This window comes from Panthera uncia, chromosome E1 (assembly GCF_023721935.1).
Source record: "Panthera uncia isolate 11264 chromosome E1, Puncia_PCG_1.0, whole genome shotgun sequence".
Taxonomy (NCBI): domain Eukaryota; kingdom Metazoa; phylum Chordata; class Mammalia; order Carnivora; family Felidae; genus Panthera; species Panthera uncia.
In genome coordinates, this window is record NC_064814.1 from 46,098,289 (window position 1) to 46,122,688 (window position 24,400).

At 50.1% G+C, this 24,400-nt stretch overlaps 2 protein-coding genes across 3 annotated transcripts in view; both read right to left on the reverse strand.

The window, feature by feature from the left end:
• The window catches only part of NCBP3 (nuclear cap binding subunit 3), a 39,841-nt gene extending 36,896 nt beyond the window's left edge, over positions 1-2,945 (reverse strand). Inside the window, exons 1-2 of one of the 2 annotated variants that reach the window (XR_007459195.1) lie at positions 2,724-2,944; positions 572-637 (exon numbers count right to left, since the gene is read on the reverse strand). Coding sequence is in view for 1 of the 2 variants with exons in the window: in XM_049636830.1 (XP_049492787.1) it covers positions 572-637; positions 2,724-2,906 (249 nt within the window). In the remaining variant the exon portion in view is untranslated. Of the gene's footprint in view, positions 1-571; positions 638-2,723 lie in introns of both variants that reach the window. The other variant, XM_049636830.1, reaches the window with a different exon arrangement.
• Positions 2,946-11,696: 8,751 nt separating this feature from the next.
• The window catches only part of CAMKK1 (calcium/calmodulin dependent protein kinase kinase 1), a 28,881-nt gene continuing 16,177 nt past the window's right edge, over positions 11,697-24,400 (reverse strand). The window contains exons 11-16 of the mRNA XM_049636831.1: positions 22,405-22,458; positions 21,537-21,610; positions 19,710-19,797; positions 19,360-19,488; positions 17,121-17,224; positions 11,697-13,986 (exon numbers count right to left, since the gene is read on the reverse strand). Of these exons, the coding sequence (XP_049492788.1) occupies positions 13,914-13,986; positions 17,121-17,224; positions 19,360-19,488; positions 19,710-19,797; positions 21,537-21,610; positions 22,405-22,458 (522 nt within the window). The 3' untranslated portion in view covers positions 11,697-13,913. The remainder of the gene's footprint in view (positions 13,987-17,120; positions 17,225-19,359; positions 19,489-19,709; positions 19,798-21,536; positions 21,611-22,404; positions 22,459-24,400) is intronic.

Below are 24,400 nucleotides of genomic sequence, written 5' to 3' on the forward strand. Positions count from 1 at the left end.
GAAAATAATAGGTTTGGCTCGGTGAGGAGTTATAGGAAAGCTGGTAATCTAGTAATAGTAATCACCAGATAAAAGGCAATACTCCCAGGTACTGAGTAATTCGGCTGACTTGGCCTTCAAAATTTAGACAGCCACATAATCAGGAAATCCTATTTTTCTAAGCCTGCAACCAGTGAAAGAATAAAGACATTTACCAACGGCCTACTATATGCCAGGTACTTTTCATGTTTGTTTCATATAAAGTGGAATCAGTATACACATTTTTAAAGAGTGGACAAAACACAAAAAAAGCATTCCCAGAGCAGAACTTTTTCCAGACATGGTTAAGCATGGGCAACTAGGTACATGGATTTTATCTTGTCATAAATGCCAGAACACAAATGCTACCTGGATGTTTTCAGCAGGCATGAAGGCATCATTGTGCAACACAAAATTTAAGTTAAAGAAATGTTTTAATCCACCAACAAAAGAAAAAAGGAGGTAAAGAATAACTGCTGTTCTACAAGTCCTGGGGACCAAGCTCATGGAGTTCACTTGCTTAGCAAAATGAATAAATTATGGTCTGTCTTACCTTGGAGGTGACATCAATTCCAGTGATGAAGCTGCCAGCCTTGTTTTCGTATCTTCTGCTTGTGTCCTAACACGAGGGGGAAGGATGAGAAATGCTAACAGCAATTGAGGAAAAACTCATGATAAAAGATAGTTCCGTGGGGCGCCTGGGTGGCTCAGTCGGTTGAATGTCTGACTTCGGCTCAGGTCACGATCTCGCGGTTCGTGAGTTCGAGCCCCACGTCAGGCTCTGTGCTGACAGCTCAGAGCCTGGAACCTGCTTCGGATTCTGTGTCTCCCTCTCTCTCTGCTCCTCCCCAGCTCACACTCTCTCTCAAAAATAAATAAAGATTAAAAAAAAATTTTTTTAATTAAAAATTTTTTAAAAACACCAGTTCCGCAACAGATTCCTTTGGGATAGTCATTCCTTTCAGCAATCCTTCCTCACCCTGACAACCCTTTATTATGAGGAAGCCTGTCTCAGCGACTCTGGGTAGTAAGCAATCAACCCCTCTAACAAGAAGTCTTTTCTAGACCAGATCCTGTCCCAAACCTTAACTAAGTCTATCAGCTGAAGGTATTTAGGTTAAAAAAAAAAAAATCTACAGGCTTCCATGAAAAATGTCCAAGATAAGTTAAGGCATACTCATTCATCTCCCCAACCCACACAGGACAAATTCATCATGTCATGCCACCAGGTGGAGCACAACTCCTCACCAAAATGCAGAAAGTCCAGACTCCCCTAGATCTCCTGGGAAAACAGTACAGTGCAATGAAAAGAGGATGGGGCATCAAAGCCAAAGACTCAAGTCACAGCTCTGACATTCACTGATTACATGACACTGTACAACTCCTTTGGTCTCTCTGGGCTGGGTCTCCTCCATGGTATCTGCCAACCTTCCTGAACTCTTTAACTGCTCTCCCATTTGCTCTACAGAACTTAACGTTTCTCCAACAAAACAATCTTGTTCCCATCTCAGAGCCTTTGCACCTACTGTTGCCCCTGCTGGGAACACTTTCTTCCAAATCTGCACACAGTTGGTTCCTTTTTTGTCATTTAGGCTTCAGCTTAAATATCACTATCTCAGAGGAATTCCCTGACCATCCTATCCCGTTGGCTTCCCACACTGCACACCCTCCCTGTCTTCTGTATACTCTGTCCCATTAATATGTTTTACTCTCTTCATAGCACTTACCACTGCTAGAAATTCTTTGTGTCCTCCAACTGAAACATAAACTCCAGTAGAGAGTTTAATAGGGACACAAGAATTGCATGTTGCACTGAATGAGTAAAGGGATGATACCTACTTCACAACTGCAGTAATATTTAAACAATACGATATAGTAAATGGTAAAATGCCACTACGTTGTTACTAGAGTCATTATCATTTGCTGTCTTTAGTGATTTCTATCTTCCCCTTTTTCCATAATTTCAGTTTAAAAGCCAGACTTGCTGACATGTGGTAAAAAGTAGTTCATGTTAGATGAGAAATTAAGTACAAGAGCCATGCAGGACTGAGACCAGCCCTAAGAACCAGACCCACCAAATCAAAAGCAAAACGCCTCTCACTAACCCCTTTGTGATAAAAGACGGACCACTGCTGGTTCGTTTACGTTTTGGTCTCACTAAGGGTCACATGCTGGGGCCACGGTGAAGGTGTTATACAGAGCAGCTGGAATGAGGACAAGATGCCTCTGAAGTCACAAAAGAAACACTGAGTTTCTGCTGCTGACAAGTCCAACCCTCCAAGGGAAACCGCGAGTGCTATGTTTAACAAATATCAGCTCCACCGGAGCTGAACTCAAGGGAGACCTGGACACCGGCGTCACTCGACAGTTCCTTCTGTTCCCGCCTGCCCCCCCCCCCTTTATCTCAAGCCCTCAGACAACCCCAGCCCCTCCTCACTCACCCCTTTGCACAGCCTGCCTCAGAGAAGCAGCAAAGGGGGTGTCCTCAACTACCCTCCTCCGCTCCCCCATCTTCTCCAGCCCCCTCAACACCCATTTCCGGGCGCCCTGGGGTCCCTTCTCCCGCTGCCCGTCTCTCCTCGAGCTTGGCGCCTCCGTCCCCTGAGCGCTCGCTCCCGGTGACTCCCCCAGCCCAGGCGCCGGCCGCCTCCCCCGCGGGACACTAGCTTGGCGACCTCCTCCTCACCCCCGCCCCCCGCCCGTACCGGGATCAGTTCTTTCAGTGAGCGCCGCACCGGCACAATCTCCAGCTCGCCCTCTTCCACCTCCATGGGCTCCGGCTCGCCACGCTCCAAACTAGAGTCCGTCTCAGGCGACGGGAGGCCCAGGGCCGGCCCCGCTGGGGCCTCAGCTTTCACCGACACTCGCAGGCCCCGTACGGCCGCCATAGCCGCCCGCCGGCCGCACCACCGAGAGCCCGCCTCGCACACCCGCCGACTAGAGCGCCGCCGCCACTGGCCATAAAGCAGCCGCCGCTGCTCCCTAGAGTGTCACCTGCTTCGGCTAGAAGCCCCCCCACTCAGCGCTGCCGCCCCCTGGTGGCGGGAGAAACCCAGGACAGATGGAGCGGGACCTGGTGAAGAGAAGGCGGGCTCGAGTGAAGACGTGGGCGGGGCCTGCTGGAGGGGGCGGGGCCTGAAGGAGATTGGTGTAGTCCGCTCTGAGAGAATAGCTATGCCTTGAGCAGTAAACCTGTTAGAAAAGGCAATTTTACTGAGAGAGCATTACATGTCAGTGTTCCAAGTGCTTGAAATCATACAACTCTGTTGAATAGGTGCTATTATTACCATTTCACATATGAGGAAAGTGAGGCATAGAAATTTACCCAAGGGTTTATTTAAGGAATAAAACCTGAACCTGAGCCTACCGAGTCTGGCTCCAGAGCCCAGAGTGAGCCTTGGTCTATCACTTCTGGGCAATATGTAGGTTTACAACATACTTGTCTTGATAACTTTTGTCTCTTTCAAGTCTCCCAATAATTGGTCCATTTTACATGCATAAAAATTGAGACTCCAAGAGGGCAGTGAACTGCCCAAAGCCCAGAGCTTGACCCCCAATTTCTTGACTCCCCAGGGCTCAGTCCACTGTAAATTCCTGAGCATGGTTTCTTGCAACATTTCTAACAGCCTGGTCGGGATACAGGGAGAGTCCTCTAGGCTTCCAGAGGGCACCACTGGTCAGTTTTTGCTTTGAGTCCTGATTTTTCACCTTTCTCCCTGTGTTACCTTGGTCTAGTTCTGGCCCCTAACTGGGCCCTATCTTCCCATCTGAAGAGGGCGTAGGTGGACTCCTACCGTCTCCCAGGCCCTACCAGCTCTGACGGTGGAGGAACAAATAATTATAAACCAAGGGAGAATATGATCAGCATCAGACACACCTGGGTTCCAAACTGACTGGCTCTGCCCCTTGCACCATGTGTGACTTTGGCCAAGCCACTTAACCCTTCAAAAATCTTCAGTAAAATGGGACAATATTTCTTACTTCCCCTCAAAGGAGATTGTGAGGGTTAAATGATGTATGTAGATGCAGGACCCAACGGAAGGGGTACACACATCAAAGTTTTTCTTAAATGTGGGCTGTATCGCAGCACGAACACAAGGTGGGGCTCTTTAGAGGGCTAGTTTTGCTTGGTGACAATAGTTACAACATTGGATTGAATGCATGGAATGCATATGCATGCATTTTTAAGAACATTTCAAAGACATTTTTTGCTTGGAGTGGCCAGCTTTGGATGACAGTTACAGACCCCACCGTTACACTTATTTTTAGGCCTGAAGGGGAGAGGGATGGGGAGAGGAGAAAGCAATCCTTCCTCAACTTTGGCCTCAGGAGGCCAGCACATAAAGCTGGGTAGGCCCTCCCCCCTCAGCATAGGAGTCTTCTTGCTTGAGGATCCAGGCATTGCAGTTCAGCACAGTTCAGAGGAAAACCAGTCCCCTGGCGGAGCTCTAGCTGGCAGGAGAATTAGGAATCCAGAGCAAGCCAGGACATCAGGTAAACATCAAGTTCCTAGACTCCTACCAGGAAAGCCCTTTGTGCCTATCCTTTTTGGGTTCACATAATTTATCCCCACCTCACCACCTTCACTTCTGTCCTCAGTGTTAGCCTGCTGTGGTGGAGCCACAGAATTAGGAGGGGTAAAGAATAATTTTCAAAACAGTCAAAAAACATGACTTACGTATAAAATGAACACATGTCAAAGTTTTTATTCACTGGTTAATGAATGAGGACATCAATAAGATATTAAAACTAGTTCAAAAGAGAATTTGAGAATGAATACAGAGTTGGTCAAAGGAATACTGAAATGAACTTAACAAGACAGGTTAATGCCCCACAAGGCAAGAAAGTGCAACCTTTGCGGTTCCATTTTCTACCAGGCAGAAAATATCTATATTGCTATTGGACAAGAATTATTTACTCATTATAAGTCTCCTATAAATTAGCCTCTACACTTACAGAGTTGTAAAATACCCTAATCAAAAGTAAGTCAGAAGTCAAGCAAAGATACACATCCCTAGAAAATCAGATGATCGCCAGCTGGAACTGGCAGGTTGGACAACACCTGACACTACACTGAGAGGACATCAGTGTAGTTCTTTTTCCTATTCCTTTTTCCTATGTCCAAGTCTGGATGATTTTTTATTGACAGAGGAAACCAGGGAAGTGGGACATTGGGACAGACAGGATAGGGAGTTCCACGAAGGAAGTGATCAAGTGGCAAATGTGGTGGAACTTGGCTTGGGTCTAGAGGTTTGTTGACTGTTGGTGACCTTGAGGAGACCAATGTCCATGAAGGGGAAGGTAGATTAATGGCGCAATGTGAGAAGTTATGGACGACTCTTTTTTTTTTAAATTTTTTTTTTTCAACGTTTTTTATTTATTTTTGGGACAGAGAGAGACAGAGCATGAACGGGGGAGGGGCAGAGAGAGAGGGAGACACAGAATCGGAAACAGGCTCCAGGCTCCGAGCCATCAGCCCAGAGCCCGACGCGGGGCTCGAACTCACGGACCGCGAGATCGTGACCTGGCTGAAGTCGGACGCTTAACCGACTGCGCCACCCAGGCGCCCCTTTTTTTTTTTTTTTTTTTTTTTTTTTTTTAATTTTTTTTTTTAACGTTTTTTATTTATTGGACGACTCTATTGAAAAGTTTGTGAAGATGGAGGCTAGGAGACAAGGGAGGATATTAACAGGGTCTTCTATGGAATTCACTTTCTTTTTTTTCTTTGACTGAAGTTGGCCACACCCTTTCCTTTCTTTCTCTCCCATTCAGGGATGAGGGGAATAAAAATAATAGAAGCATACCTCTCCTAGGGTAACAAAAGGAAGAGCCATTAAAAGGCAATATAAGGGGCGCCTGGGTGGCGCAGTCGGTTAAGCGTCCGACTTCAGCCAGGTCACGATCTCGCGGTCCGTGAGTTCGAGCCCCGCGTCAGGCTCTGGACTGATGGCTCGGAGCCTGGAGCCTGTTTCCGATTCTGTGTCTCCCTCTCTCTCTGCCCCTCCCCCGTTCATGCTCTGTCTCTCTCTGTCCCAAAAATAAATAAAAAACGTTGAAAAAAAAAATTAAAAAAAAAAAAAAAAAAGGCAATATAAGCTTCTAAGGTGAAATCAAATGCTACCCGAGAACTGGTAACATGGCCCACTGACCTGATGTGATGCCTATTCAGAGATGTTCTTTAATGCTGTTTTAAATTGGGCAAACATAACCTCATGCTCCACACCCCCAAGTTCATGTCTATCCTTGGAACATGTACAGGTCATTAGTTAAGGAAAAATTTCCACGGTTAAAAGAAAGGTCATGAGGCAGCTGACCCTGGTGACGGGGTTGTATCCATGTCCCCCAACCTGCTACACAGCTAAAGTCTTGAAAGAACTATCATCCCTCATTTTCTCCATCTGACTTGACCATTCAGCCTCATGGACACTGATGGCAACTCCCTAGTTCTTGAAACTGCACACACTCTTCCATTATAAAGCCACACTTGGTTTTTCTTTTTCACCTTCCCTGCCCCTCCTGCTCCAATGCCTTTTTGGGTTCTTCCTCTGTATCCAGTCCTCCATGGGTCAATCCTAGACCCTCTTTCTTCTCACCCCATGCTCACACTCTAGGCCATCTTATCACATCCATGGCTTCCAGTTCCACTGCCAACCATACTCCAAGGACACCCACATCTCCATCTCTGGTTCTCCCCTCTCCTCCAAGCTCCAGATCCACATGTCTAACTACCTACTGCACATCTTCCCTTGAATATCTTAAGGCACCTCTGCTTCCTACGTCTCCCTCACGTCCGTCTGCTTCTTTGCATCCTCTTGGCTACTGCTCCTCAGCTTATTTCCATCCCAGCTATCATTGTATCCTATCTTGTCTGGACACTGCAGTGGCCTTCCCCCCCCCCCCCCCCCCCCGCCTCGATTTCTCCGTTTTTCTGATTTCTTCACCCTCATGCCTCCTCTACACTGTAGCCAGACTGATCCTTTCGATACACATTATCCAGGTCTGCCTCCCCTCCAGCTTCACTTTGCACTGTTCTCCTCACTCCTAACATCTCCACTTCAGTTGGTAAGCACCATGCTCCCTCTTACCACAGGATTCTTGCACAACCGGATCTCTGTTTGGAGCTTTCTTTCCTCCCCCTTGGCCTAGTTAGTTCTTCCTCAACTTCAGATCTCAGCTGGAACCTCCTTTTCTCTGGGAAACCTCCCTAACTACTCTTAGAAAGCCACCACCACAAGCCTTTCCTATACAGCACTCATGTCAGTTCAAAATCATCCACACACATGCGTGGCAACTTGATTAATGTCTGTTGCCTGCAACAGACTGTGAGAGCCATGAGAGCAGGAATAGTGTTGATTTAGCTGAGTGTCTAAGTCAGTGTCTAGTTATAGAAGGCCCTGGACATATACTGAAACGATGGATGGATTGATGGATGGATGGATGGGTGAATGGATGGACATACCTAAAGAAAATGAGACTTTTGTCCACATTATATTTAGAAGCATGGAGCAACAGATCTACTATCCATCTTTACCAAATTCTAGGCCAGGGCTATCCATGTGAACCATCACTGTTTGTTAAAATCACCTAGGTAAGGATGGATACTTGCAACTGGTAGATAAATAAGTTTTGGAGATGTAATACACGGTACAGTGATTATAGAAAACAAAACTATTATAAATATTAAACTTTCTAAGAGACTAGATCTTAATTGTTCCCACCACTAGAAGAAATGATAAGTATGTGAAGAGACAGAGGTGTCAGCTAATGCTACAATGGCAATCGTATTGTAGTACAAATGTATCAAATCAATACGTTGTACACCTTAAACATACTATATTAAATGGCAATTACATCTCAATTAAAACTGATGAAGAAACTTAAAAATCAACTGAAAAGATTGGAAGCTAGGAAGCTGAAAAGATTACATACTGTATGATTCCAACTCTCTGAAATTCTGGAAAAAGCAAAAGTATGGATACAGTAAAAAGACAGTGGTTGCCAGGGGTTGGGGATTTGTAAGGGGTGAGGGTGGGGGGAGGGAGGGATAGACAGGTGGAACATGGGGGATTCTTAGGGCAGTGAAACTATTCTGTACCAAACTGTAAGGATGGAGACATGATATTATACATTTGTCAAAACTCATACAATGTACAACACAAAGAGTAAACTCTCAACTGTGGTCTTTAGTTAATGATGATGTGTCCGTACTGCCTCACCATTTGTAACAAATGTACCACACTAAAGCAAGATGTTACTAACAGGGGAAACTGGGAGGCCAGAGAGGAGGTTGAGAGGGTATAACAGGGGACTCTGTACTTTCCTTTCAAAGTTTCTGTAAGCCTAAAACTGTTCCAAAAAATAAAGTCTATTAATTAAAAAAAAAAAAAAATCGTGACTCCCAGACCAGTTAAATCAGATCCTTGAGGGTTGAGCCCAGGCATCAGGGTGTTTTCAAAGCTCCCTAGGAGATCCTGGCATGTAGGCATGTTGATAACTACTATCTAGACTGAATTGGGAATGGGAGGGGGAGACGGCAGCTGGGAGCCCTCTCTCAGCTCTGAGGCAGGTTTCCCAGGAAGGTGGGTGGATATTGGCACGCCTTGCCTAAAAGGAGATGGGAGCGGGGAGGGGATCCTCTTTTGTGAAGGCCCCAGAGCCTTAGGGATGGTCCCTGGACTCTGGGGGAGACCAAGTGTACAGGTTTAACCAGCCTCTTCCTGTGTTGCAGCTCCCCATTGTTCCCTTTCTGTTCCTTCAGCATAGAGCCCTGTCCAGGCCATGGGGGGTGGGGGGGGGTGGGGGTGGCTCTTGAGGAGACCAAAGGTCTGCGGGCGGGGGGCAGGGAGGGGAATGTCACAAGATCCTCAATGCAGACAGCAGCAGCCAATTGCAAGGACCACGGCTAGGAAAGTGACTGATCTTGCAGGGGATGGGGCAGAGTGAGCCAGTCAGTAACAGGAAAGAAAGAGCCACAGCAGAGGGCATCTGAGAGAGAAAGCAGGAGGGGCTTCCTCCCACATGTCCTGGAGAGTGGGGCAGTAGCCTTTGGAAAGCCAAAGGGGTGGAAATCTGGGTTATAGCTACAGGGGAGTCCTGAGCTAGTTTGCTAGGCTGAGGAGCAGGAACAGGGAACTGGAAAAAGCCAGAGATATACAGGCCAGAGAAAGGCCTCATTACAGATCAGGTGGAGAGAATGGGGCTCCCAGAGGGAAGGCCCCATCTTGTGATTCAGCTGAGAGATGCTTTTTGAACGATCTTCATCATGGTGAAACAGTCAATGGGCAGATATAAGTTGAGAAAGTGACTCAGCCAGTGGGTGAGGTTGCAATTCCTGGGCCCCGATTCCAGTCTTGTGGGAGAAGGACTGGACACCAGACCACATACCAAGGGTGTCTCAGGGGCTATGGACCAGGGATGGATTCCTAGAGGAGGTGACTTGGAGATGGTGGGGGCCCAGGCAGTGGGGAGGGCAGGGAGGCTGACCACAAAGCTGGGATGGGCTAATGACAAACTGGTCAGCTTAACCTGGGAGGGGATTGGCAGCTGCCCTGGAGAATGAGAGGATACGGACTTTGTTGCCTGGGTTGTCCTAGCTGGAGAAATAAATGGGTCTGAGATCCCAGAGGGCAAAGCCAGGTCTGTGTATGTATGGGGGAGGGGACCTGGGAAGAAGATGGTCATTTAAGCCATGGCCACCCAGTCCACCAGGGGGCTGGAGTGGTGCAGGGAGTCCTTGCAGACCAGGGCTCTGTACTGCCAGTGAGATGGAGAACAAGCCTTTCTCCAGACCCTTCTGGGCCTCAGTTGATCCCCAGAGTCCAGTGCCACCCACTGCATGGCTCCCCTGGCCACTCTCGGCAGGGTCCCAATGGCCCAGGAAGCAGGCCTGCTTGTTTGCCCAAGGGGTGTGCAGGCATGTGTGTGTTTGTGTGTAAGAGACTCCATTATCTGTGGGGTGTTTATATGGGTCCCAGTATATGTCTGGGTGTCCCCCTGGGAAAATTGGAACCCGCAGTAGCCTTGAGCACCCCTCCCTCTTCTACCTTAGACTGAGACCACTTAGGATAATAAGTATTGGGGAGATCAGATACCAAACAAAGTGCCCATGGGTTCCAGAGCCCAAAGAGATTCTCTGCAAGTAATCAGGGCACTCCAAGGGCAAACCCCAGACTGGCCCCGAGCCTTCAGTTGGACACCACTGGCCTCAGCTCAGCTCCCCTGTGTTTAGGCTTGGAAGTACAGCCTCTGTCTCTGGTTTTCCTAGATGTCCTTACCCTGTGCAGCGTTCTCCATTTTCCTGGCAGCTGATGTGGGAAGACCGGGGTGGGGTAGGTGGGCTGGGGACCTGGGCTCTAGTCTGGCTCTTCCCTAGCTTGCCATGTGACGGAGCGAGACACTATTTCCTGAGCCTCAGTTTCCCTACCACGGTGTGCCTCCTAGAGTGGTTGTCCTTGTGGGGAAATGGTGTCATGCAACCTGTGGTCCTATTCAAAGCTCTTATGCATGATTTGGCCTGTCATACCCAGGCCCAGGGCTCGGTGACCAATGCCAGGGATGAACCAACCCCTTGAAGGTGGGACTGACTTTGACAAGCAAAGGCAGGGATGAGGGAAGGCAGTGTTCTAGAGGAGTGGGTGGGTCTGGAGAGCTGTGGGGAGTAAGGACTCAATGGAGTGTGGGGCATGGTTAGGAAACCATCCAGAGAGGGTAGCAGGGTTGATGGCAGGGGCCTCAAACTGGAGGAGCATGGTAGGGTTCTGAGAGGGAGGAGTATGGCCAGGTTGGTGCCTGAAGATTGCTCTGGCAGGCAGTGAGAGGATGGATTGGAGTCCTAAGGACCAAGGCCAGATCAGTGAGGAAGTGAGAGATGGTGGGGAAGAACTGGGAACAGATCTACTTACTGGTCTCGGCATTTGGGAAACTTCTGCCTGGCTACCAGTGTCCCTCTTGTAGAGGGCTTGGTACAGTCAGTCCCTCATGGGACCTTCACAGGATGACCAGGAAACATGCAGGAGAAACTTTGGTATCCATTTCTCAGACGGAAAAACTGATCCCCAGGCTGGGTAGCCTTTGGCTTGGTCTCCTGGTGGGGCTCCAGTTTTACCCAGCTGGGAACTCCACAGACGGGTAAATACCAATCATGCAGGATATGCTGAGCCCATAGTCATTAAGGCTGGTTCTGGGCAGCTCCAGAGACAGAAAGTTCTTTTTAAGACCCTCCCTTGCTGAGTCCTTACTAGATACACAGCACTGTATCAGATGCTTGGCACCAGGACTTCATTTAATGTCACAAGAACCCCCCGAGGAGGTGCAGCTGTTATCCACATTCTACCAATAAGACAACCGAGACTCCTCTCCTCCGATGGCTTGCCAAAGGTCACACAGAGCTATTAAAACAAAAGCTTGGATTCAAGCTCAAGGCTGTCTGGCCTCAATGATGACTGTTCATGATGGCCATGGGGTGCCTACTATGAGCAGGGGGCTGCAGGGTCCAGAGAGCCCATAGCAGTGCTCAAGGCCAAGGGGCCACAGTAAAGACACTAGGCTCATGTCACAGAGACTCCGTGATGCTCCACTGGGACTTTTGCCCTATGAGGAGTGGGATGGCTCCCAAGGACCCGACCTTGGGCTCCCTGGGCCCCTGTGAAACATGGGCAGCCCATTGGCTCCTAAACATCGTGTTCTTCCCAAGGAGGGGCCGCAGAACCTGCTCCAGAGCCTGAGCCACATCCTGGACTGTAGCTCCTCACCCTCCAGAGCCAGTCTTTCTCCCTCCCTCTCCCTCCTTTCCTCTTTCTCGCCTCCCTCCAGAGCTCCTCTCACCACTGTCCTGTTCAGACCCTTGCAGAAAAACTAGAAAGCCAGCGATCCAGCTGGTGAGAAAGAGCACACATCCCGATGTTGAAAATGTACACACAGTTTGTTGTTGTTGTTGTTGTTTAACTCAAGAAAGGGCTTTTATTGTTTTTAACTCACTTCCTGGGAAGTTAATTTTTTAAACACTCTTATGGAGTTTGTTCATCATTTGTGCTACATTCAAAAGTAGTAATGCCATCCCAAACCTTCAGTGATGCGGTAAGCACCCCATCCAGGCTCACGTGGGCAATGAAGCCAGGCCCACCTTTGAGGTCTGCGAGGGCAGGTCCAATCGATGTAGGCCCCTGAAACTCCCACCCTCCGGGCCCCAGTGTAGAGATGCTCAAGGAAACTTGTGGATCTGTGATTAGCCTCCCATGAACTCTGAAAAAGTGTTCTTAAAAACAGTATCGAATTATTGTTTAAGCCCTGGGTTACAATGCCTTAGTGCAGAGGGGCCAGGGAGAAATGTGGGCCCATTGACAATGGGCCACATTCTGCTCATAGCCTTAAAGACACATAGAAACTATATTACAGATGCACGTGCCAGTGCAAGACATGCAGGTGTGCTGTGTGCAGCAGATGGGCACGCACATGCGTGTGTGCGTGGAGGCGCGACACATACCCACAGGCACAAAGATGAACAGGACACAGACACTCCTCCAGCCCAGCCTCCCTTTCCTTCTCAGTGCCCGCCTTCCTGCAGTAGGAACCCCACAGAGGCAACTGAAATCCCGTGTTTAGCCCATGTTTTCAGGGGAGGTATCTGAGTCCTGCTTTATTTTCCTTTGGGGTCGATCTCTTGAGCCATTTGGTCAGTAAGTGCCAAGCCAACCAGGCACAGATCCCAGGGAGAAGATAAAGTCTGCCCCAGCATGGCCAGGTCCACACACATGCTCCAGCGCACCAGCTCTGAGCAGGCCGAATGTCAACCGTCTTTGGGGTGAGGCAGTGGCAGGAGGCCCACCTCTCTGTGGCCACTTGCCAGCATGCACACCCCACCAGGGTCCCGCTTCCAGTGCTGCCTCCAACCTGGGCAGTTTGTCCTTCATTGTAGGAATGTGAGGGCAGCTTCTGGGGCCAGATGGGTAGGCCAGTGTAGGGTCGGAGATTGGATTCCAGTTACATCAGCATCTGCAAGGCCACAGCCCTGTGAGTCCAGGGCCTTTGGTCGGCCAGCCCCTGGTGTCTCTCCTACAGGGGAGCCACACGGGGAGGGAGTAAAGTGGGCAGGGAAGGTGGGTGCTCCTGGCTCAGGCCCCTGCCGGAAGCTTTCATTTAACCCATTCTCCCGGTGGCGCCGAGTGTGACAAAATCAAGGAAGGTCAGTCCATCCCACCTGGCTGCCAAATAATGAGGAGTGTGCCGGGAACCACCCAAAGCTGTAGGAGAGCTTTCTAGGTGTTCCCAAGCAGGCCTTTACACCACTCCACTCCTGACATTAAAAACAAAAGTAAAAGACAGCAAAAAAGGAATCTGAATTCTCCAATGCTGGCCCCTGCCTCCCTGAGGCCTAGGAATACCCACTGAGGGCTCAGAGCCTCCATGTCAGCATTCTCAGTAGACAAGAGCTCCGGCAGGACCCCCTCTGAGGTGGGCAAGGTACAGCTCTCCATGCGCATGAGGCAGTGAGCCAGGCCCGCCTGGCTCCCCGTGGGCGGTCTCTGCTATGGTGGTAAGCCAGGACTCCACCTGCTACCTTGGTTTCCTACCTCCTGCCTTGCCAAGCAGCCAGGTGGCGTTTCTAAGGCACCATGGGTACCTCTCTTTCCCATAGGATGGATCCCATCAGGGAGAGCCAGGACAAGGAGAAAGGCCTTATGGGAGCCCTGCCCCCCAAACCCCAGATGACAAACATTCCAGTCCTGTCCCTGGACTTGCGCGCTGAGGTCATGCAGCATGATAGAAGGAGGAGGGCCGGAAGAGGGGCCACAGTCCTCAGCCCCCTGCCCGCAGGGGCGACTGTCGGCATGAGGGCAGTGGGCCTTTGGAGGCGTGGGATGAGCGTGCTGCCGGCGGCCCTGGGCGCATGCAGGGGCTCAGGATGCAGCCTCATCTTCTTGAACGCCGGGGAGCTCCAGGCTCTTGCCCCCTTCGCCACACCTGTCTTTCCTGTTCAGGGGACACCACGGGCAGAGGGACCTCAGGGGTCAGAACACGCACTCAGGAAGACACTCTCACACATACTCACACAGCCATTCCTTTTCACAATTTCTCAGCCACGTCCCCCTACCCATTTCCCCAAGCTCACCTCAGCCTCACCCCCCCCCCCCCCCGCCACCGCACTGTGGCCCCTTGCTAGTCTCCCTACCCCTAGCGTCGGCCCACAACCTTCCACCATTCCTTGTCGCCTGGAGATGAAGTCCACACTTTCCAGCCCGGCTTTCAGAGCTTCTCACAACCTGACCCGGCTGGCTCACAACCTGACCCAGGTCACAGGCTCTCCATGTTGACCTAGCTCAGCCCCCATGGTCCTGGGTAGAGGAGCTTTGGTTTTGAATTTCCTTTGCTTTGTTCACAGGGAAGAGTCTACCTACCAGTTTTGGAATTTTGTCATGTAGCGAATAGGTTCCTGTATCTGATTATTCCCCTAAGATCTTTCTTTTTATTTTTTTATTTTTTATTTATTTTTTTTTTTAATTTTTTTTTTCAACGTTTTTTATTTATTTTTGGGACAGAGAGAGACAGAGCATGAACGGGGGAGGGGCAGAGAGAGAGGGAGACACAGAATCGGAAACAGGCTCCAGGCTCCGAGCCATCAGCCCAGAGCCTGACGCGGGGCTCGAACTCACGGACCGCGAGATCGTGACCTGGCTGAAGTCGGACGCTTAACCGACTGCGCCACCCAGGCGCCCCTAAGATCTTTCTTTTTAAACCACCAATGAATAGGTTCTGATATTAAAAAACAAAAAACAAAAAAAAACAATCCCATTTAACTCTACTATGGAGTTTCACCAGTTATCCCAAAGCATAAAAAACAGAGTCTGTCGGGGTGCCTGGGTGGTTCAGTTAGTTAAGCGTCTGACTTTGGCTCAGGTCATGATCTCACGGTTCAAGGTAAATTTAAGTCCTGCGTCGGGCTCTATGCTGACAGCTCAGAGCCTGGAGCCTGCTTTGGATTCTATATCTGCCTTTCTCTCTTAAAAATAAAAATAAAATAGGGGCACCTGGGTGGCTCAGTTGGTTGAGCGTCCAACTTCAGCTCAGGTCATGATCTCACAGTCCGTGGGTTAGAGCCCCGCATTGGGCTCTGTGCTGACAGCTCAGAGCCTGGAGCCTGCTTTGGATTCTGTGTCTCTATCTCTCTCTGCCACTGCCCCGCTCATACTCGTGTCTCTCTCTCTGCCTCTCAAAAGGAATAAATGTTAAAAACATTTTTTTACATAAAATAAAACATTAAAAACAAAAACAAAAAAAAACACAGAGTCGGGGCACCTGGGTGGCTCAGTCGGTTAAGCGTGCAACTCTTGATTTCAGCTCAGGTCATGATCTCACTCACAGTTAATGAGTTCGAGCCCCACATTGGGCTCTGCACTGACAGAGCCTGCTTGGGATTCAATCTCTCCCCTCTCTCTGACCCTACCCCACTTGCTCTCTCTCAAGATAAACTTAAAAATAAAAAAATAATAAACTTAAAAATTAAAAAAAAAAAAAAAAACCAGAGTCTGTCAAGGATAAATGTTGGGACTCTATGATGAAGTAAAACCTACTTTTCAAAATTCAACTTGGGTCACAGAATTATAGAATTTTATAGCTGAAAAGGATTAAGCCCAATCCTCTCACAGTCCAGATGAGGAAACGGGCCTTTCTCCCCATTAACGTGTCCATAAAAGGACAATGATTAGTACAACGTTGCTCGGTTGTATTCCTGGGTCCCAGTTCTGTGCCAGATATAGACTAGATGTCTTTAGCCTGTGACTGCCTTTTCACACCCCTAGGGGGCACTGAATCACAGGCACTGAGCTAGAATTACCAGACGTCCAGGTTTGTTCATTACGGTCGTACTTATGCCTTTTGTCCTGCCATAATTAGTAACAGATTCCTCTTTCACTCTCAAAAGTGGCTCCATTTAGATGTTAAATATGTGATCCCCTACACTAAACCCAATTCCAGCCTCGAGGCCTGCAGACTTAGAGGAACCCAGGGAACCCCTTCTTCCAGTCCTGCCCACCTCACTGAAGAGACAGGGAACTGAAAATAAGCTCAGTACCGTCAAGTCCTCTCCAAAGCCCCCCCAACCTCAACTTCCATTGGCCAGGAAATTTGTCAGCTGGAGGGCAAGAAGTTGGTATATGGACATTACTGAGTGCAAGCAACCTCTGGCTGGAGCAGACCCCAGCTCACCCACTGTGATGGGACTTGACACTTCTGAAGAGCCCACTTACAAAAGGGTGGCCTCACACGAAGCCAGTGTGTGGGCCCCTGCACAGCACAAGTGGTGCTACTCTTTCCGGACAGGCTGAGGTACGTAGACAACATCTGGCACTCACCTCTCTAGGGAGCACGCCTTTTCCACACAGCAGGTGGAAGGGGCGGAAGATGGGGGTGGGGGTGCACAACGTCTCCTCCCTGCAGCATCCTTCATGGGCCAGAGGAAAGCAACCAATGTCCCAGGACCACCTTCTGGTCTAGGACCCCTCAGGGTTTTCTCTGTGCAGGTCTGCGCACAAACTCCAGCAGGCCTTGTTGGCATCCCAAACTGACTTTTATTTTAATGGAAGAAGGCGGAAAAGCTGAGGACGAGGCTCACAGAGGTTTGGGGAATTGCTTCTCTGACCTCTCCTAGGAGGTGGTGAATGCACATGCCTGGGTCACAGTAGGGAGCCTTCAACAAACGGGAATCTCTTCCCTGGCCCTATCAGCCAACCCATCCATACTTGCGGGACAAGCATTTACAAAGTGATGACTGAGCACATGGCCTCAGCAATGGCTGGAGGTAGCATGAGCCACTCAGGAAGGCAGCTAACAATCCCCCCGGGCCAGGAAGAGTCAGCAGAAGTGCCCCTCCTTCCACAGACAGGCAACCTTCTACAAGGAGCAGATACGAGGCCTATCCGCAAACCTCTACCAGGCTGCCATGGGCTGAGGACAGAGGTGTAAACAGGGCCTTCCTCTGGGACCTGGCGAGTCCCCAGGCTCCAGGCTCAGCCTGCACAGCCCAGTGACAGTGAGAGTCTCGGGGATATAACACAGCCCCCACCCTACCCCAGGGAGCACCCTGCAGGCCTCAGCCCACAGATACTTACGACAGTAAGTTTCCTGGAGCAGACATAGATCGCTCTTCCCTCCGAGCCTGGGGCTCAAATGGGTTCCCAAAGGAACGCTTTCTCAGCATGGACTTAACCAGGATCTGGGGAGGACACACATGTCAGAGTGAGGAACACAGAAACCCAGGCTCCCAGACACATTGGCAGCCTCTACTCTGATTCCCTAAGGGCACAGCTTCCAGGTGGCCCTGCCGAGGCTCCCTTTCAGTCAGCAGAGAAAGGAAGAGAATTCCAAGCAGAGGAAATGGCAAGAGCATGAGCGGTGATGTTGAAAGGTGAATTCTGGGAATGGTGAGGAGCTTGGCACAACTGGTGGGGGTGCCCAGAGGCCAGGAACAGACTACGAAGGGTCTGGAATGCCAGGCTGAAAGGGGGCTTTATCTTGAAGACATGGGGCGTGCAATCAGGAAATGCTTTACAGCTAAGGTGGGGAGCATGGAGTGAAGGAGAGGTTGTGCCAGGCAGAGCAGAGAGGAGGCGCACAGCAGCCTGGGGGAGATGCCTGGACAGGTAGAGGCTGCTGCACCCCAGCTCTCTGACTTTGTCCCTCCTCCTGCAGCAAGGACAGTTCTAGGCTGCTGCCTACACACACACACACACACACACACACACACACACTCACAAACACATGCCTGGCATGGGGGTGCATTCGTTTACTTCATTCATTCATTCATTCATTCAATCAACAACTATTTATCAAGTGCCTAGCATATTCCAGACACTATTCTAGGTGCAGGGGCCACACTGAGTCAAAAATTCTTGCCCTTTATGGAGCTTATGTTCTAGTTAGGGGGACAAGTAGTAAATAAGACAAATCAGTAAAATACGTGAGTTAGTGATACGGGCTAAGGAGAAAACGGTAAAACAAGGCAGGAGGATATGGAAGAACAAAGAGGAGATGGGAACTTTTGATAAGGGGCCAGGGAAGGCCCACTTCTCACTGAGGTGACTTTGGAGTAAAGGTCTGAAGGGAGTGAGGAAGCGAGCCCTGCAGATTTCTGGGCAGGAGCACCCCCCAGGAGGAAAGGGAAGTGCAAAGGTTCTGGAGCAGCAGCTTATGCAGCACATGGTTAGAGCTGAGCAAATGGAGAGAGGAGAGGAGAGACGAGGTCCACAGGGAGATGGGGGCGGAAGGTACGCGGACTGTGCAGGCAGTCAAGGTTGTGGCTCCTACTCCGAGTGACATGGGAGCCTACGTGAGCAGGGTAGACATGAAAAGTGACATGAACAGTCACTGGGACCCACCCTGGCTGCTGAGCTGAGCACTAACTGTCATGAGGGTGACGGTGGAAGCAGGGGACAAATTGGGAGGCTATTCCAGTGGTTAATGGTGGCTAAGACAAAGGAAGAAACAGAGACCCTATGGAAGCTGACTGGTTCCAGAGACCACAGAGCCCTGGAGCTCTATGGAGCACAGGAATAAGCAGGACTCTAGCCACCTGTCCCTAGCCGGGCCTGGACCAAGCAGGGAGGGCTAATGCACACAGGCCTGATGTACCCACAGCACAGGTACCAGCTCTCTCTTTGCCTCGTGCTTACTCTGACTCGCTGTGATATCTCAGTGCAGGGAAGGTCATGGTTCTCAGTGTCCTCCACAAAACCCCATGTGGCCACGAGGGGCTACATGAATAACTTCCAACAGTTAACATGGAAGATGTCCAGAGAAAGATGAGAAAAAGGAAAATGTGAGAGGAGAGTGGAGGGAGCACATGGGTGCGGTCCAAAGAGCTCAGGGCCACCTCTCCAATTCAAACGCTTCCTATGCCTTCTTAGCATCATGTCCTTGACACAAAGTACAGTGCTTGGAAGCAAGGAGGGAAGGAGGGAGGGAGGGAGGGAGGGAGGGAGGGAGGGAGGGAGGGAAGGAAAGGAAGAAAGGAAGGAAGGAAGGAAGGAAGGAAGGAAGGAAGGAAGGAAGAGGGAAGGAAGAAAATATTTCTTCTAGTCATGGTGAAAGATACTTGGTGAGGGCAGTATATTTCTTTAAATCAGTCACTCTCCTCACCAAGTCTCCTGTTCTCCCTACTGCGAGGCTGAATAACATGGCCTCTTTCTCCACTGCCTTCCAGCAGCGCCCCAGTAGATCAGCATTGGGGATGACTGACCAGATGGCCCTCTGTCCCCTGACAGGGCCCGCATAGAGCAAGTCTCAGGCAACGACCATGCCCTCCTCAGGCCCTCCCAGGATAAGGGAGTCTTTGGCCCATCACCCTCTTACCACCGTGGTCCAGCTGGGGATGAGCTTGACCGAGTTCTTCACTTCCTCCTCGGTCACCTCCACCACACTGCAGTGTTCCTCCTCTGAGGGAAGGGGCTCCTCCCCACTCTTGGTCACCCAGGGGTGCAACTGTGGAGTGGGAGGACAGAGAGAGGTCAGACAGACACCCAGTCAGCAAAGAATACCACGGGCATTCTATCAGCGATCGCCTTGAGGGGACCCAACGCCCATAAACCCCCAATCCAAACCCAATATATATATGACTTGGTGTAGGGCTCTCTAGAAGGAGATACTGAGGCCTGTTTGCTGTGTCCAAGGCCAGCCCAGCTCAAGACCTCTGGTTCCCCAACCTTGATGTCTGGCACCCCAATCCTTGTTTCAGGATTCTTGTCTAGCATCTTCAGAATTAGGTCCTTGAGCTCCTCACTGATGTTTGGCCTAAAAGTGGGGAAGGAAGGAGATGAGGGAGAGACAGTCAGTGAGGATTCTTTCTTGCCCACCTCTCCATCCCCACCTGCTCTGGGATTCCCTGAATAGTACATGCCAGGTCAGAGACACACCCAACCCTCACTTCTCAGAGAGCAGGAAGGTATTGAGGCAGAAGGAAGGAGTTTCAGAACAAGTAGATGGATATCCTTCTTTCCTGAATAGGAAGTAAAGCCATCTCCTCCAGAGGCAGGGGCCACAAATACAAATGCGGTCCAGGGGTCCACTGAGACCCTCTCAGTGCAGAGATGGTGAGGATAGTGAGAAAAGTCATTTTATGGGACACCAGGGGCCTTCACCCCGCTCACCATCTTATCCTCTCCTCTGCCTGGGAGGTAGCCAGGAAATACTCTCATTTGACAGAGGAGGAAACTTAGGCCCAGAGAGGTTACCGGGTTGGCACATTGCTACCCACAAGAGTGAGGGCAGGGATGAGAGATTCAGGGGAAGGGGGAGCAGGACACTCAGCCCCACATTAGCCTGACTGTTTCTGCCCAAACTCCAGGCTTCTTTGTTACCAACATTTTTGGGGAGCCCATCCATCCAAGCCTGCAGAGAAGGAACTCACTCTTGGGACTGTTGACCTTGGTTCCCTCTGCTGTCCTAGATATTTAATCCCATTTACAACTCTTGGGATGGGAAGAAAGAGACCTCCGGCAGGGGGTACAGCAGGAGGAAAGGTACAGAGACAGGCAAAAAGGGGTGGAGTCTAGTTGGCTAGTGCTGTGGGGGAACAGGTGGCGGAACCCAGATGTCCTTGAATGCCAGGGTCAGGGAATGGCCTCTTCATGCAGGCTTTTGGGAAGCCTTGGAAAAACTTTAAGCAGGAGATATGGTGAGATTTGTTGTGCTTCATCAGGGTCACCCTGGCCTGACTGGCGGCTGGACTGGAGGGAGGCTGGCAGCAGGGAGACCAAAGAGAAGGTAGCTAGATAAATCCAAGGACAGAACCAGTCAGGGGCGCAGGTGGCAATGGAGTCAAGAGATACAGAAGAGGTGGACTCAACAGGGCTCGGGGACCAGACAGGGAGTGGGAACGAGGGAGCAGGAATCATTGAGGACAATGCCCAGTTTGGTTTCTGACCTTCCCAGGGCACTTTGATCAGATGGCAGAAGGGCCTGATAAATAAGGAGCCATGGTAGCCAATATCATAACCAGAAGAACCACAGATGAGCAGGGAGACCTCTCCAAATAGTCCCTCTCGGCTCAGAGACCCCAGTTACAAATGAATGGATGGGGAGGAGGGAGTGGCTTCAAATCCCAGACCCACTGATAACTCTCCTCCGGAGCCTCCACTTTTCCATCTATGAAATGGGGAAGCAAACTGGGATCTTGAAGGCCTCCTACCCCATGTGGGGAAGATAGGGGTTCCCCATGATTCCAGGGTCCGTGTAAAGTTGATGCCCATTGACCCCACACAGGCTTTTAGTGAAGGAGTAGTGTGAATGTGTGACCTGGGGTCATTCTTGCCCAATTCCCAGCCTCAGAGTTCCATTTGTACAGTGGAATCCGATTAGATGTCTCTGAGACCTTGCTCTACAGTCCCACCCCTCCATCTGCTCAGGAGCCCCTCCCAGGGAACAGCACCCCCAGAAAGTTGGGGTGGGGCCTTCAAAAGGCAAATGCTCTGCTACAATTCAGACATGCCTCCCTGGGGGTGGGCAGGAGCCCCGTTTCATGGGCAACTCACTCCTCGGGAAACACCACGGCCTCATTCTTGATCTTCCTATGCAGGGCCAGGATGTAATCATCGATGAACGGGCACTGTGGGGTGTAAAAACAGACAAAGGATGCAGGCCCAGGGCCTCAACTTGCCTTGGGGGACTGACCCCGTTTCTTGGTGTGGCCAGAAGTGGGGGGCAGCTCTGGGCTCCTTAGTAGAAGGGAAGAACCCTGTCTAACTTGTTCAGGGCTCAGCATACAGTAGGTGCTCAAGAAACACTAACTGAACAAATGAGTCATTGAGGGAACTATGAGGCTGGGTGTACCCACTGGCCATAGAGCCACCTGCAGAAAGGCTTCCACCCCCAGGGCTTGGAGTTTGCGAACATGTTCACTGAGATTCCCTCCTGGCTCTCAGTGCAGTCACTAGAGTAGGAGCACCTGTGGACAGGGATTTTGGCTAAGTCAATGTTGAGTGTTCCCAAGGCCCATCCTGACCCAGAGCAAGAGTCAAGGACAATTTGAAGAATGAATGAATGAATGAATGAATGAGTGAACATGTGAATGAACAAAAGAATGAATGGCATCAGGACCAGAAGGACAGGGAGCACTCTGGTGGGAAGATGGCAATACCGCCATCTACACCTCCCATTGGGACGTCTGCTGTCCGGGACTCCTTCATATGGATCTCCTTCCAAGGGTCAGGAGAAAAAAGAAAAAAGCCTCTATTCCCTCAGTCTTCTCTGGGTCAGGTGGCTCCTTTCAAAAGTCACTTTACTTTAGGACACAAAGGAAATGACAGCCTGCAGCTATCATTCATCCTGGTTCAGCTTGGCCCCGCCCATGGCGCCAAGGGGCTGGGCCCACCCAGCTCTGCCAGCCCACCCAACACTCACCTTGCCATAGACAAAGCAGTATAATGTGACCCCAGTGGCCCACACGTCCAAGGCCTAGGAAGAAACAGCTCGCATCAGTTCCCCAAAAGGAACCAACACCCCTTGCTCACCTAGCTCCCATGGGCTATGGGAGAGGGCATGCTGGGAACCTCCTTCCTCAGTCATACATTCACTCAACAAACACTCCCAAGCACTCGTTCCATGCCTGACCTGTGCTGAGCACTAGGGACACAGGGCTGACAAGAACAAGGTCCCGGCCTCTCAGGGTTTCCATGTCCCCTTGTCACAGACCCAAACCAGATACAGTTCCAACTCAATAGGTGCAAAACTTCCTTCACCTACAGGGTCACATTGCTATACCTGTGACACAGATGCACCCCAGAAACCATGCTATGTATTGACCTTATACTCACTAAATTAGCTCGTCATCCCTTTTCCCGATATTCCATTGGAGAAGCCACCATCCACCTTCCTTCTGACACCAGAAACAGCCCCTGCCCATCCCAAGGCCCTGGCCCTTGGCCACCTCCACAGCTCCTCACGGCTCCCCCATATCCTGGGTTCTAACATGTGCTCTCTCTACATCTTCCCCCTCTGGAACCCCACCTCCTCTCCTGGTTTCCACTTTCTCTCCTATGTGAATGATTCTCAAATGTCTACCTACATATTCCTGCCACAGATGATTCAATCTGAATCCAACCAGGGAACGCCAGACGAATGCAAACTGATATCATTCTGCAAAGTAACAGGACTGTTCTCTTCAAAAATGTCAAGGTCAGAATAGACAAAGAAAGGCTGAGGAACTCTTCCAGATGAAGGGACCCCAAAGAGATGTGACAAGTGAACGCAGTGACTAACTTTGAATCAGATCTTAGACCAGAAAAAAAAAAAAAAGGCATTAAAGAACAGTATCCAGACAACTGATGAAATCTGAATAAGGTCGATTAGATAACAGTCTTTTATCAATGATTAGTTTCCTAATTTTAATAATTGTACTGAGGTTATGTAAGAGAATGTCCTTGTTCTTAGAAAATACCTGCCAAACTATACTGTGATAAAGGAGGGTAAGGTCTCCAACTTAACTCTCGTGCAGTTCAGAAAAATGCAATACGTGTATAACAAATATAGGGAGAGACGGTGAAAAGGTAAATGGGATAAAATGTCAATAATTGGTGACATAGGTAAAAAGATACATGGGAGGGTTTTTTTTTTGTATTATTGTTGTAATTTTTTGTAAATTTGGAATTACATCAAAATTAGAAATTCTTGAAAACAATCTCTATCTACATCCCTGACCTCTCTTGAGCTCCACACCCACACACATGTCCAAATGCCTCCTGACCATCGGCTCCCTGGCAGAGGCACAGTGAGGCAGCCAGCACTCCACAGGTGGGAACAGGCATGTGGCCAGGGGAACAGACGGAACCGCAGCCCTCTGCTCAGAAAGCTTTGCCCACCGCCTCTGTCAGTTAGGAGGAAGCACAAACTTCTAGGCCTTCTAAACTCTGCCCAAGACCCATCATGCCCCCTTCCCAATGCTCCTCAGTGCTCTTGTACATTCTGTGGTCTCCATCTCATGCTCAAATCCTCCCCATTCTTCAAGGCCTAGTTCAAACCCTGCCGTCTCCAAAAAGTCTGAGAGGAAGCTCCAACTTCTTCCCAAACATGAGCTCTCCTGTTCTTTTCACCATCTCCAGAAGGACAGAGAACTGGGCCATCTGGGCTCTGTCTGTTCCACAGCCCAGCCCGGTGCTCCGTACAGAGAAGCTGGCAGGAAATATCTGCAGTGGAGACCCGGGGCCATCCTGCTGGAAAATGACAGGAAGCCAAAGATGGGGAGTTTCTCAGACTTCAGGAGGCAAACAGGAAGGAGAGGACTGTGTTCAGTGTTCGTGCCTGAGACATAAGGACTCTGATACCCTCAGGTTGGAAATGAGGCTCCACTGCAAACCATTCCACCCCTCCACCTGAATGCCAACTCAGCCTAGGTCCTAGA